At 48.0% G+C, this 13,700-nt stretch overlaps 1 protein-coding gene across 5 annotated transcripts in view; it reads left to right on the plus strand.

Moving 5' to 3' along the window:
- The first annotated feature begins 6 nt into the window (after positions 1-6).
- Positions 7-13,700, plus strand: part of Tbc1d9b (TBC1 domain family member 9B) — a 43,422-nt gene continuing 29,728 nt past the window's right edge. For all 5 annotated transcript variants that reach the window (XM_008852241.3, XM_008852242.3, XM_029555609.1 and 2 more), the window contains exons 1-3: positions 7-154; positions 4,957-5,067; positions 11,172-11,290. In XM_008852241.3, coding sequence (XP_008850463.1) covers positions 37-154; positions 4,957-5,067; positions 11,172-11,290 — 348 coding nt within the window. In that variant the 5' untranslated portion in view covers positions 7-36. The remainder of the gene's footprint in view (positions 155-4,956; positions 5,068-11,171; positions 11,291-13,700) is intronic.

Consider the following 13,700-nt stretch of genomic DNA (forward strand, 5'->3'; position numbering starts at 1 on the left):
CTCGCCGGCCCCGGCTCGGAGCTGAGCGGCCCCGCGATGTGGCTCGGGCCGGAGGGGGTGCTGGTGGCCAACGCGCTGTGGGTGACCGAGCGCGCCAACCCCTTCTTCGTGCTGCAGCGGCGCCGGGGCCACGGCAAGGGCGGCGGCCTCACGGGTGAGCTGGGTGCGGGCGGCCTGGCCTGTGCGCGCGGGGCCCGGGACGCGACGACTCGAGCGGCCGAGCGAGGGTCGCAGGGCGGCCGGGGCGGGACGCAAGAGCCGGGGACCCGGCGGACCTGCAGCTGTGCAGGGGACCCGAGCCCCGAGCAGAGTGGCCGAGAGCCCCGGCGCCCGAAAGGGACGTGTGCATCCTCCTGCAGGGGGACCTGGCCACCGGACCTCCGCAGAGTCTCGCAGCCCCCTGCTTCAGTTTCTCCACGCATCTGCTTCTGTCCCTTCAACCCCCTTCATCGAAGAATGGCCTTTTTATATCGATCAGAAGTCCCCATTGGTGCCCCTGGCCCTGCTCCTTCCTCTGGCTTTTCTTCACTTGGTGCCATCAGCGATCCTGGGGCATGTTCTTGCCCAGTTATCAGTGGCTGTCCCCCTGAGCTAGCCTAGGTCTGCCTCTTGTGAGCCTGAGCACTCCAGGCTCAGGGAAGGAACTGGAGTGGGTGCCTCTGGCAGTTGTTCATGTGGGATTGTTGCAGCCTACTGGGAAGGGTTTGTTCAAAGCCCCAGGGCCTGTGCTAAGTACTACTACAGGAACAGGACTGGGTCATGCCCAGGGTCAGTCTGCCTCAGGGAGACCCTAGTAGTGTCCCCTTCTAGGTGGATTGTTGCCCTGACAGAATACAGGTCGAGTGTTCCCAGACCTTCCAATTTATTCAGAGAAATTTCTGTGAAATGTCCTGATTTTGAGTGTAGTAGCTAACACAGTCCAGCCAGATGCAGATGGAGGCGTCTCCCGGGTGACCTCTGCTGCCAGCCTCTCCTGAGCCACACTTCTTAATGTGGAAGAGACTGTACCTTTTCCAAGAAAACTCATTGCTCTCTTCCACTGTCAGGCTCCCTCCCAAAGGGCCTAGAGGATCACCCTAGGCTGTGCTGGATCTGCCCCTCCATGACCCAGCAGCCCCACTGGAGAGTCCAGTGGCCAACCTTGGAAGCCACGGAGGAACACAAGGCTCTGTGTGGCAAGTCCCTTTGTTACATCACTCATCTCTCTGTGTCCCCCAAGACTGAGCTTCCAGAGTCTCCCCACTCCTGAAACCATTCTGTGACCCCGCCCTCAAGTTCTAGTGAGCCAGGTTTATGCAGTCTGCTATGGCCTCTGCAGTGACTTTATGCCATCATAGACACCACAGCCTCCTGAGCATTGTCTCCCTCAGAGAGGACCATTGTGATGCAGTTTATTCAAGCCATCCTTTAAAACCTGCCAACCTGGACTTTTCAATGAAGAGTGGATGTGATAAGAGGATCAACACATTAAAATGGTTTAGGGTTATGCCAGTAGTTTATTTAGAGGTTAAAAACTTTCTAAGACCAGAAGAGAAACTTCAGCATGAATGAAAAAAGTTTATTCCAAATGCTGTTAAAGTTTGAATGTGCTTTTTTGTTCTGTCTCTCAGGGTCTACTGTGTAGCTCTGGCTGGCCTGGAATTCACAGAGATCCACTTGCCTCTGCCTGCTGAGTGCTGGGATGTGCTACTGCTTCTGACAAATGTGTCCTCATTTGTTGTTGTTTGTTTTTGGTGACAAGGTCTCACTATATAGCCCTGGCCTAGAACACGCTATGTAGACCAGGTTTGCCTCCAGCTTACAGAGATCCACCTGCCTCTGACTCCCAAGTGCTTAGATTAAAGGGCTTGTGCCACCACACTCAGTTCAGATGTGCCCTTTTAACCGCAATTTATTTTTTGCACGAATTTGTGGGTGTGTACACACGTGTGCAGGTGCATTTGCATGTGTGTGCCAAGGCCAGAAGTTGGTATCAGGTGTCTTCCCTGATCACCCCCCTCCTTATTTTTTTAGACAGACTGGCCAATGAGCTCCAGGGATCTGTCTTGTCTCCACCCCATCTCAGCTTTGGGGTTACAGACACAAGCTGCTGCTGCACCCAGCTTTTTATGTGGGTGCTGGGGACCCAAACCCAGATCCTCATGCTTTTGTGGCAGGCATTTTACTGACTGAGCCATGTTCCACCCCCTAACTATGATTTAGAGCCACATTTTAGAACATTTCAGTAAAACAAATGAGAAATCAACAAACTCCTGATTTGGAGGTATGTGAATAGTACCTATTTGGTAATCATTCATTGTATTTATTAGAGACTGGAGGAGAAAAATATGAATGGGTTCGCAAAAAGTATTCAAGTTGAAGAATAAAATCAATAGGGATTGTTGCTTGAGCCAAGAGAAGGACAGTAACTGTATTTTCGGATAACACCAAACCAAAGCAGCACTTCGTAGAAAAGGAAGAAATAGATTTCAAACAGGAACAGCAAATGGTTTTTAGATTACTTCATCATTTAAGTAATGAGGAGTGAATCAGGCGGACAGTGGAAGATACAAATTTCCTGCTGATCTACCAGGAAATAAGGACACTGACAGAGCTTTAGCACAATGTGGGTGTGAGTGTCTTAGGGCCAAAGGGTGCTTGGGGAGGAGAGCTGTAAATGCTTCAATTCTGAGATTTAGAGAAAAATCTGCCGCACATGCCTAATCTCAGCATTTGAGAGGCAGAGGCAGGCGGATCTCTGAGTTGAAGCCCAGCCTGGTCTATATAGTGAGTTCCAAGCCAGCAAACCCACTACAGGGAGATCCTGTCTCAAAAAAAAAAAAAGAAAAAGAAAAAGAAAAAATGCCTAAAAATGCTTCAGTTCCAAGATTTTTTTATAATGTAATTATTCTAAAAATGTTTATGTATGGCTTTTATTTGGTCTTTTTGAAACAGGGTCTCCCTGTAGTCCCAGCTGACCCAGCACTATAAAGACCAGACTGGCCTTGAACTCACAGAGATCTGCCTGCCTCCTGCTGGCTGGGATTAAAGGCATGAGCCACTAAGCCCAGCTTCAGCCATGATTTTTAAGGTCAAAGAACTTTGAGCCTACAAAAAATTAAAATCTATACTCCCAAGGGCAGGAAAACTACATCCTCTTCTTGGTTTCTTTTGTTTGTTCATTTTCTTTTGGTCTTTTTGAGACAGCCTCTCCCTGTAGCCCCAGCTGGCCTGGAACTCACAGAAATCCACCTGCCTCTGCCTCCCGAGTGCTGGGACTAAAGGCATGTACCACCATGCCTGGCATGTCCTCCTTTTTTGATATGGAAGATGAATGTTACATTGATATGTAACAATGAATGTTACAAAGTCTTTGTCCTGTGGAAGAACTGCCAGAAGTCTCAGCCAAAACCACCAGAGGGAGGAGGGGCATTCTTATGAGATGTGTCTAACAGTTAACTAAAAGATATTGTGGGACCTGCGAGATGGCTCAGTGAATAAAAAATACTTGGTGTGAAAGTCTGACAGACTTTGATCCCCAGACCCCACAGTGTAAAGAGCCAGTTCCTGAATATTGTCCTCTGACCTCTACAAGTGCACCATGACACACACCACCCCCACAGTGATAATAAAAATAAATAAGACTTAAAAGATATTGTGTAAGCCAAGTGTGGTAGCTCACTTGTACTCCCAGAATTTGGGAAGCTGAGCCAGGAAGATCATGAGCTCAAATCTAGCCTGGACCACATAATGAGATCCTGTCTCAAAATACAAGCAAAACAAAATATATTTTTCTGGACTTTGTGATATTTGTGGTGGTTTTCTTTGTTATTTTCATTTATAACATTTTCTTATTCCAAGAACTATTTACCTGGTATGTAGCTTGGTGAGAAAATGCTTGCTAGCTATAAAAACCCTTGGTTTGGGGGCTGGAGAGATGGCTCAGCAGTAAAGAACACTGACTGTTCTTTCAGAAGATCTAGGTTCAAATCCCAGCACCCATATGGCAGCTAACAACTGTCTGTAACTCCAGTTCCAGGGGATACAGCAGCCTTTTCTGTCCTCCATGGGTATTGCATGACACAAATACACTTACCTGTATGCAGGCAATACACACATACACATAAAACAAAAATAGTAAATAAAATATTTTTTTAAAAAAGCTCTTGGTTTGGTCGGGCGTGGTGGCACATACCTTTAATCCCAGCACTCGGGAGGCAGAGGCAGGCAGATCTCTGTGAGTTCAAGGCCAGCCTGGTCTACATAGTGAGTTCCAGGACAGCCGAGGCTACAGGGAGACCCTATCTCAAAAAGACCAAAAAAAGCTCTTGGTTTGATCCCTACCAAAGAAATACTAAAAACCTAATTTGGGGTGGGGGTAGGGGGGTGAGGCACTGAAGATCCAGCTCAGACAGAGTACTAACCTAGCATGCAGGAAACCCTGAGTTTGAGTACAAAATAAACCAGGCTTGGTGGTGAGTGTCTGTGATCCCAGCACTAAGGTAGAAGCAGGAGGATCAGCACTTAAAATCATCCAAGTTTGAGGCTAGCCTTGGATATTTGAGACCTTGTCAAATAGGTCTAGATAGATGATAGATGATAGATGATTGATAGATAGATAGATAGATAGATAGATAGATAGATAGACCCTAATTTTGTACTTTTCTGCAAAAGAGCCTCCCAGATTTACTTGATCTTTGAGCCCGGCCAAACCTCTGTTGCACATTTCTAAGCCAAAAAGAATAAGCAGATGCCTCCAGGAAGATGTAGGAGGGGAGTTTTTGAGAGAGCAGCCTCTGACTGGAGGCCCTGGAGGAGGAAAGCTGACCTTGGGGATGATCAGGGATATGCAGCCCTGCCTGGACTGGACCTTCCTGGCTGTGTTGCCAGGAGGGCTATCTCTGGCCGGGCTCAGCCCCCAGGGCACCTCACCCTCCATCTCTCCTCACCTTCCAACTCTCTCTGCTCTGCCCACAGGTCTTCTCGTGGGCACCCTGGACGTGGTGCTGGACTCCAGTGCACGCGTGGCCCCTTACCGCATCCTGCATCAGACCCAGGACTCACAGGTCTATTGGACAGTGGCATGTGGTAGGTGTCCTGAATCATGAAGTCACACTGGGAGGGGACAGGCAACCTGCATTTCTGGTGGAGTGGTGTCTTCTGAGAACCACACAGTGCCCCTCATTCAGATGGCACAGCCCGTGCCAGCTGGAGGAAAGCAGAGGAGCCTCCGTTCCCACTTAGGAAGGCAGCTCTGCTGTGCCAGGTCAGGACAGGGGAGCCCCCGTTCCCACTTAGGAAGACAGCTCTGCTGTGCCCAGGTCAGGACAGGGGAGCCCCCGTTCCCACTTAGGAAGACAGCTCTGCTGTGCCCAGGTCAGGACAGGGGAGCCCCCGTTCCCACTTAGGAAGGCAGCTCTGCTGTGCCCAGGTCAGGACAGGGGAGCCTCCATTCCCACTTAGGAAGGCAGCTCTGCTGTGCCCAGGTCAGGACAGGGGAGCCTCCATTCCCACTTAGGAAGGCAGCTCTGCTGTGCCCAGGTCAGGACAGGCAGAGGACAACCCCATCAAGCTCCTGAGGGCTCAGGTCTGGCTTCCCTGGAGCTACATTCTCTCTCCACCTTTCCTCAGGGGAGGTACACTGAGCCTCGCAGTTTAAAGAGTCGTATTTTCAGTTCAGCTTCTTGCTCATATTTACATGTAGTCACATCAAAACTCCTGGCACGTCCATGGTCTTGCATGTGTATGCAACATGGCAAGAAATTTGACTTACCTAATGATGTGTCCCAGCTGAAGCAGGTCAAGGCCATGCTTTGCCTTCCTGTCTGGCTCTCCTATTGGAAACAAAGCCCCTTCAGTCTCTTGAGTGGCATGTTTTCCCATCTGTCTAACCTGTGTTGGTGATTTCACTGCAAACGGTCCCTGTGCAAAGTGCTGAAGTGCTGCCTCTTTTCCTAAGTGCAGGAAGGCTGTGATGCCTCCTCAGAGAGTGCCGCGGGGAAGCTTGCTTGGGAAAGAGTTCCGGTGCTGTCCATCCAATTCAGTGCTAACGAATCAATAGTAGATAACGAGGTGTCTTTAGACCAAAAGACACATAAGGCAAAGTTACATATTGATGAAATCAGTGTGACCAGAGGCTCATGGAACCTTAACCCTGTATTTCCCCTAGGATAATGGTTGAGTATTCTGTAATTCAGTGCTGGAGGGACTTCATAGAATCTGTCCACCATGAGTAATGAGACTCTGCTGTCGTCATGTTTGGATGAGATCAGCTGGCCTTCACTGCAGGACAAAGTCCCTGGCAGAGGGTGCCAGTCAGACTGAGGTTGCTCTAGTGTTCAGACAGCACTTCCTATGTGCCAGGCGCTTAGCTGAATCTACTCACTGGCGCTTCAGCCCACTGTTTAAGATGAGAAACCGTGGCCCAGAGGAATTACACAGCTACCGAGCATTATATAGAGCTGTAGTTCAGACCCACGGCACCTGCTTCGGTACCAAATGCCGAAGCTATTCTCATCCTCTAGGATGCCGGTATTCCTTGGGAAAGATGATGAGACTGAAACCTTTGTGTGGTACACACCTATAATCCCAGCTTTTCTTTTTTTTTTTTTTGAAATTTTTAAAAATTTTTTATTTATTTATTTTTATTTTATGAGTATATTGCCTGCATGTAGGTAAGTGCACCTGTGTGGTGCAATGCCTGCAGAGGTCAGAAGAAGCTATTGGATCCCGGATCCCTGGAGTTATGGACAGTTGTTAGCTGCCATGTGAGTGCTGGGATTTGAACACAAGTTGTCTGCAAGAGCAGCCATTGTTCTTAACTGCTGAGCCATCTCCCCGGTCTGAAGCATTAAACTTTTGATGTTTAAGAGCAGAAAATAGGAAGGAAGGAAGGAAGGAAGGAAGGAAGGAAGGAGGGAAGGAAGGAAGGAAGGAAGGAAGGAAGGAAGGCTGGGGATGTAGCTAATTGGCACAGTGTTTGTCTAGCATGCCTGAAACTCTGGGTTTGGTCCCCAGTACCACATAAACTGAGCACAGTGGTCCCAGCAGGATAGTCCCAGCAGGAGGCAGGAGGATCAGGAATTCAGAGTCTTTGGGTCCATAACAAACTCAAGGCCAGTCTGGGCTACCTGAGACTTTGTGTCACAAAGCAAACAAAGGGGTTACAGAGATGACTCAGCAGGTAAAGGCACCTGCCGTCGAGCCTGGATTTGAACCCCTGGACCTACATGGCAGAATGAAAGAACTGACTCCTGTTTGTCCTCTGACCTTCACTCATACAAGGCAGCACATGTACAGCCCCCACCTACAAAGTTACAATTGATTAAAAATTAAAATAGGGGGCTGGAGAGATGGCTCAACAGTTAAAAGCACTGGCTGTTCTTGCAGAGGACCTGGGCTCAGTTCCCAGAACCCACATGGCAGCTAACAACCATCTGTAAGTACAGTTCCCAGGGATCCCATGCCCTCTTCTGGTCTCTGTGGGCATTGCACACACAGGTACATACATGCGGCAAAAACACTATACTCATAAAATAGAAATAAATAGCCAGGTATTATAGAGCATGCGTTTATCCAAGCACTCGGAAGCCAGAGACAGATCTCTGTGAGATTGAGGCCAGCCTGGTCTATCTAGGGAGTTCCAGGTCAGCTAGAGCTACAGGGAGACCCTATCTCAAAAAACTAAATGATTAAATGTAAATATAACTGTTTTGAAAATTAAGTAAACAAATAAAGGAAATAATTGGCTTGTGGACTCAGGAGTTAAGAATGCGTGCTGCTCTTCCAGAGGACCTGTGTTTGGTTCCCAGCACCCACATTAGGTATCTTACAACCACCTGTGACTTAGCTCCAGGGGATCTGACTTCGGCTTCCAGGTAGAGGTTTGGGAGTCAAGGGAATAAAAGCACAGGCTGGTGGCAGTTTGGAAATAGTCTGCTGCTTACCAGGTGAGCACTCTACCCACTCTGCCTCCTTTCTCCTCTACCCAGGTGTATTTCCTCCTCCCTGTTATCTGAGCAGCAGTGACCTGCCTCCCTCGGTATAAGTGAATAAACTTAGGTTAGAAAGGTGCATGAGTGCAAGGCCACGTGAAGCCCAGTAGGATCCCAGATCTTCTGGTTTCCAGCCCCGCAGTGGGGCACTGGGAAGCTGCAAGCACTGCCTTCAGGACAGAGGGGTTTCCTATAGAGGACTTCTGTCTACCTCCAGTCTCATCTGCCGGGGTGCTGGGATTACAGATGCATGCTACCACATCTGATTTTTTATGTGAGTTCTAGGGATTGAACTTGGGTCATCAAACTTGTATAGCTAATGATTTTACCTACTGAGCTATCTTCCCAGCCTGACAAGTTACTTTAAAATGGACTCTGAAGGGTGTCTCAGGAAATGCATGGAAAGAGGCCGAAACACCAGGGATAGCCATATGGCAGAGGAGAGGAGTAGGGAGGGGATAGTGGGTGGTGACTCCTTGGATGGCAGTGGGACCTAGTGCTGAAGAAAAGTCCTGTCCACATTGAGGAGCCCTAGTCCTTAGCCCCACACACCTCTTTCCTCTCCATGCCCTATCCCTTCCTTCCCTGTGCCTCCTTTCCCCGAAGTCTGGGCAGTCTCAGAAGCAACTCGACAACACTGAACACAGCCCTTCTGGCACCTATGCAGCGTATCCCAACCTCCATTTCCAGATTCTTCCCCTGGTCTTCAGTCAGGCAGCACACCTCCAGTGCCTGTTTCCCACCAACCCACCATGGTTTCTGTGTATAGTGTTCCCTCCACTCTGTTTAGAACCCATGTATCACTTCCCCAAATTCCATAGACCCACACATGCTCCCACCCATGCTTCTTACTCTGGGTTTGACCAGTCTGTACCAGTATAGAAGTCTCTCCCATCAGATGGGAACTCTCCAGGGTAAGGGTAGGCTCCACAGCCAGGCAGCCTTGACTGAGAATCTCATTTGCTAACAACCTTGCTGGGTGCCATTGGATAATTTACTCAGCCTTTCCATGCCTCACCTTCATCTTGTAAAATATCTTCAAGGTGTCCTAGAAATGACAATCTGTGGATGGTTCTACAAACCAGAGAGACACTCAATAATCTAATCAGCTGCTACATTCTTTTTACCCACTGTACCTGAGAGGGCATAGCTTGTTTCCTTAGTGTTAAATGATGGGCATGTTGCTTTTACCTAATCACCTAGATGCAATACATAAACATTTATAATTAAAATGCAGACAGACAGGGTGGAGTTTTCACTGCTGGGAATGTGTGTGAAAAGGAATGATACAGAGATCATGTGTAAATTTATCCTCTGAATTCAATTCTCGATTCTTGACAAAATGGAGAGAAAAGGAGAAAGAAATCCCTTCCTACCAACTAGGCCTCTACTTCTGTGCACCATGGCAAGGAAGCCATAAGAGAAATGCAAAGAAACACAGGAAGGTTTAAAAGGGGGCGGGGTATTTGTGGATGATTTAAGGAGCTTGCAGGGGAGCTGTTCACCTGTGTGACTCGCCGAGTTAGATGATAATTCTGGTGTACTGTTTTCACAAAGCCATCCTGCCCCAGACCGAGGGATAGGCTCTGTCCTGTGGAATTGCTTGTCTGGTTGGTGAACTGCTTGAGCAAGAAGCAAGCCACCCCAGGCGGCACCAGAGCAGTGAGAAGGTGCCATGGCCAGAAAGAGGTGGTAGGGACCCACCTGGCCCAGCCAGGAATGAGTCAGGGCCACATGCTCAGCTGATGGAAGAGTGTTGCCAACTAGGGAAGAAGGGTAGGGTACCCTGTCAAAAATACCTGCTTCTAGCCTGGGGGTGGGGCTCAATAATGAAGCCTTCACCCGGCATACTTAGAGTGCTGGGTTCCATCCTCTGGTTCACAGTCATGGTGGATTTGTTTCTTGGCCAAGTCTCCCTGCATACCAAATATGTGGGCCTGGCCTTGGCATGCTCTGCCCACTGAGGCCCAAGGACTGCCCCACCCCAGCAAACCGAGGACTCAAAGTGCTCCCTTCTCCTCCTGTTCTTGTAAACATTCATTCCAAAAGGTTTTTAAGTGCAGACTGCTTTTCTTTTGCTTTTCTTTCCAGGGCCACCCTCCTGCATCCCAGATGAGAACAAACAGTCCTCCCATCCCTTGGGAATGGCACTGTGCCACCTTCTCTAGGATCTTACAAGTCCACAGGGTCTGCAGTGTTCTCTTTCCAGAAGGGTGGGAACTGCATCCTAGGCTGCATCTAGGCATCCTAGATGCTAGTGGAGAAGGCCGGTAGGATTCACTGAAGAGGGGGATATTAGCTATTCACCTGCCTGGCAGAGCTGCTGGCCAGGGGCTGAGCATCCTGTAAGTTCAGCTGAGACCTATGGACTCTCAAATCTCATGAGAGCAGGGGCCACTTTCTTGAAGCTTTTCTGATGAAATCACATCTATAGCAAACACCACCTTAGGTTCTTTTAACTAAAAGAAAAGGACTTGATACGTTCCCAAGCTTGCAGCCTTGTGGACTTTCTAGGACACACAGACAGGGCTAGACACATAGACAAGATCTTGGTGTTGAGAGGAGAAGGAGGCTTTGTCGCCCACACAATTCTGCAACTCTTCTGTCTTTCTGTGTTTGTTGTTTTTATTATGTTCATAGGAAGTTTACAAAGGATGTGCTGGAGGCTGGAGAGGCTGGAGAGGTGGCTTAGCAGTTAAGAGTATGTACTGCTTCTACACAGGACCCAAGTTCAGTTCCCAGCACCCACATTTGGTGGCTCACAACCACCTGCAACTCCAGCTCCAGGAGATCTGACACCCTCTTCTGGCCTCCACAGGGACCTGCACTCATGTGCACATACACACATATGCATATACACAATTAAAATTAAAAATAAAACACATCGCTGGGTGTGGTGGTGCACGCCTTTCATCCCAGCACTTGAGAGGTAGAGGCAGGCAGATCTTTGTGAGTTCGAGGCCAGCCTGGTCTACATAATGAGTTCCAGGACAGCTGGGGATACAGGAAGACCCTGTCTCAAAAAGACAAAAAAATGAATAAATAAAATAAAATAAAATAAAACACATCTTTTTGAAAAAGGAGGAAAGGCTAACATACAGTCTTGAAGACTGTAGTCATTGAATGCCCACTGTAATTCCTCTCCTTTGAGTTTAAGACTGCTGATTTCATGGTCTTTCCTCACCTAATTTGTCCTAGGTTCCTCCCGAAAAGAGATCACCAAACACTGGGAATGGCTGGAAAACAACTTGCTTCAGACACTGTCCATCTTTGACAATGAGGAAGACATCACTACCTTCGTCAAGGGCAAAATACATGTAAGACGCATGCCCCGTGAGTAGTGCTCTTTCCCCTCTTGGGGTCCAGTGGTCACACATGGTTGGTGCTCTGCATCCACAGGCTCCACTTTTGTGGGTTTGACTGTGAGCCAAAAATATTTTATATTTTATTTTGCTATTATTTTTTTTTAATTTTGTGTGTATGCGTGTATTGCCTGCATGTAGGTAAGTGCACCCGTTTTGTTTAATGCCCATGGAGATCAGAATGCCTAGACACCATTGGATCCCCTGGAACTGGAATTACAGACAGTTGTTAGCTGCCATGTGTGTTCTGGGATTCAAACCTGGGTCTTCTGCAAGAACAACCAGTGTTCTTAACTGCTGAGCCATCTCTCCAGCTGCCAAGCCAAAAATATTTAGAGAGAAAAGCATCTGTGCTGAGTACATACAGGCTTTACTGTCAGTGTTTCCTGAACAGTGCAGTGTACAGCTACCTACAGAGGATTTACACTGCATCGCATGTTATGAGCAACTGAGAGATGATTTAAAGCACACACAGAGGTGGGAGTAGGTTATCTGCAAACACTACAGCATTTTGTAAAAGGATCTTAAGCATCCAAGGATTCGTATATCTGTGGGGTTCCTGGAACCAATCTCCCACAAACCCCAAGAACGACAGTATGTTATCCTGTCTCATCTTTAAGCACTATGGTGTAGGATTTGATTCTATTCACAGGTTGGAAACTGAGGTCTTCTCTCTCATTGAATAGATAGTCTATTGCTCTAGTTTGGATTTTGACTGTCTCCCAAAGGCCCATGGGTTGAAGGCTCGGTCCTCCATCTGTGGTATTATTGTAAGGTGCTGGAACTTTCAGGAAGTGGGGCCTTATGGAAGGCAGTCCGGTGGATGGAGGCCTGAAGTTGGAAGGGGGTATCAGTAGTGGAGCCCTGGCCTCTTCCACTTTCTTTGCTTCTCAGCCAGTGACATGGACAAGCCTCTTCTACCACATGCTCTCCACCATGGTGTGCTGGGCTATCAGAGGCCCAAAGCAACAGCTAAAGCCACTGTGGACTGAGAACTGTGAATCCATGAGCCAAAATAAAAATAAGCCTTTGCTCCTTTGCTCCCTGGTCATCCCAGGTGGTTAGCACATTGACAGGGAGGTGACACCTGTAAAGCCCCATGTCTTGACCAGCCTCTGAGCCTGGATTCCTTGTGAAGTGCCTTAGAATAAATATGTGGGTCTGTAATTTTGTTTGCCAGGGCCTTGGCCAACAGAGGAAGATCCTGAAAATAATAAATGTTTTCTTGTTTCTTTGAGATAGAGTCTCATGTAGTTCATACTAGCCCCAAACTTTCTATGTAGCCAGAACTAGCCTTTAACTCATCTCCTTCCCTCCACTTCCCAAGTGCTGAGATCACAGGCATGCACCACCATACCCAGCTGAAATAATAACAATATTTTAGTGTGTTTTTTATTATACAGCTAACATTATGCCGGGCATGGTAGCACACACTTTTTTTTTTTCTTTTTTTTTTCTCATTGCAGCTGGTTTGTTTGTTAGTTTGTTTGTTTGAAGCAGGGTCTCCCTGTAGCCCCAGCTGTCCTGGAACTCACTATGTAGATCAGGCTGGCCTTGAACTCACAGAGATCCGCCTGCCTCTGCCTCCCAAGTGCTGGGACTACAGGCATGCGCCACCACGCCTGGCGGTAGCACACACTTTTAATCCCAGCACCTGGGAGGCAGAGGCAGGTGGCTCTCTGTGAGTTCGAGACCAGCCTGGTCTACCTAGTGAGTTCCAGAACAGCTGGAGCTAGAGGGAGACCCTGTCTCAAAAACAAACAAACTGAAAAAAAACAAAAAACAAACAAACAAAAAAAAACCCTAACATTATTTTAGAAGGCACGCACCTTTTTACCCAGGAATTTTTGGGGTGTGCTCTACACTATGTTCATAGATGCAGAGTGGCTTTGTGTTAAGATGTTTCCTGCAACCCTGTACTGGCAAAAACATTGGAAGAAATTCCTCCTGGCCCCACCAGAGTGAAAACAGCTCTTCCTCTGCAAGTAGGAGAGTAATAATCCTGCCAGCATTTGTGAGCTACTACTGCGCACTCATTCTGCTAAGTGCTTCATCTTCAGGGAGTTATTAAGCCATATGTGATATACTTAATTGAAATTTTTTTTAGCCATCAAAATAATGAATATGAAGCCAAACATGGTAGCATACACCTGTGATCTCAGCATGTGGGAGTCAGAGATAGAAGCTTATGAGTGCCAGTCCTAGCCTGAGCTACTTAGAGAGACCTGCCTCAAAAACAAACAAGGGGCCAGGCGTGGTGGCGCATGCCTTTAATCCCAGCACTCTGGAGGCAGAGTTCAAGGCCAGCCTGGTCTACATAGTAAGTTCCAGGCCAGCTGTGGCTATAGGGAGACCCTGTCTGAAA

This window comes from Nannospalax galili, unplaced genomic scaffold, assembly GCF_000622305.1.
Source record: "Nannospalax galili isolate Female #2095 unplaced genomic scaffold, S.galili_v1.0 scaffold1206, whole genome shotgun sequence".
Taxonomy (NCBI): domain Eukaryota; kingdom Metazoa; phylum Chordata; class Mammalia; order Rodentia; family Spalacidae; genus Nannospalax; species Nannospalax galili.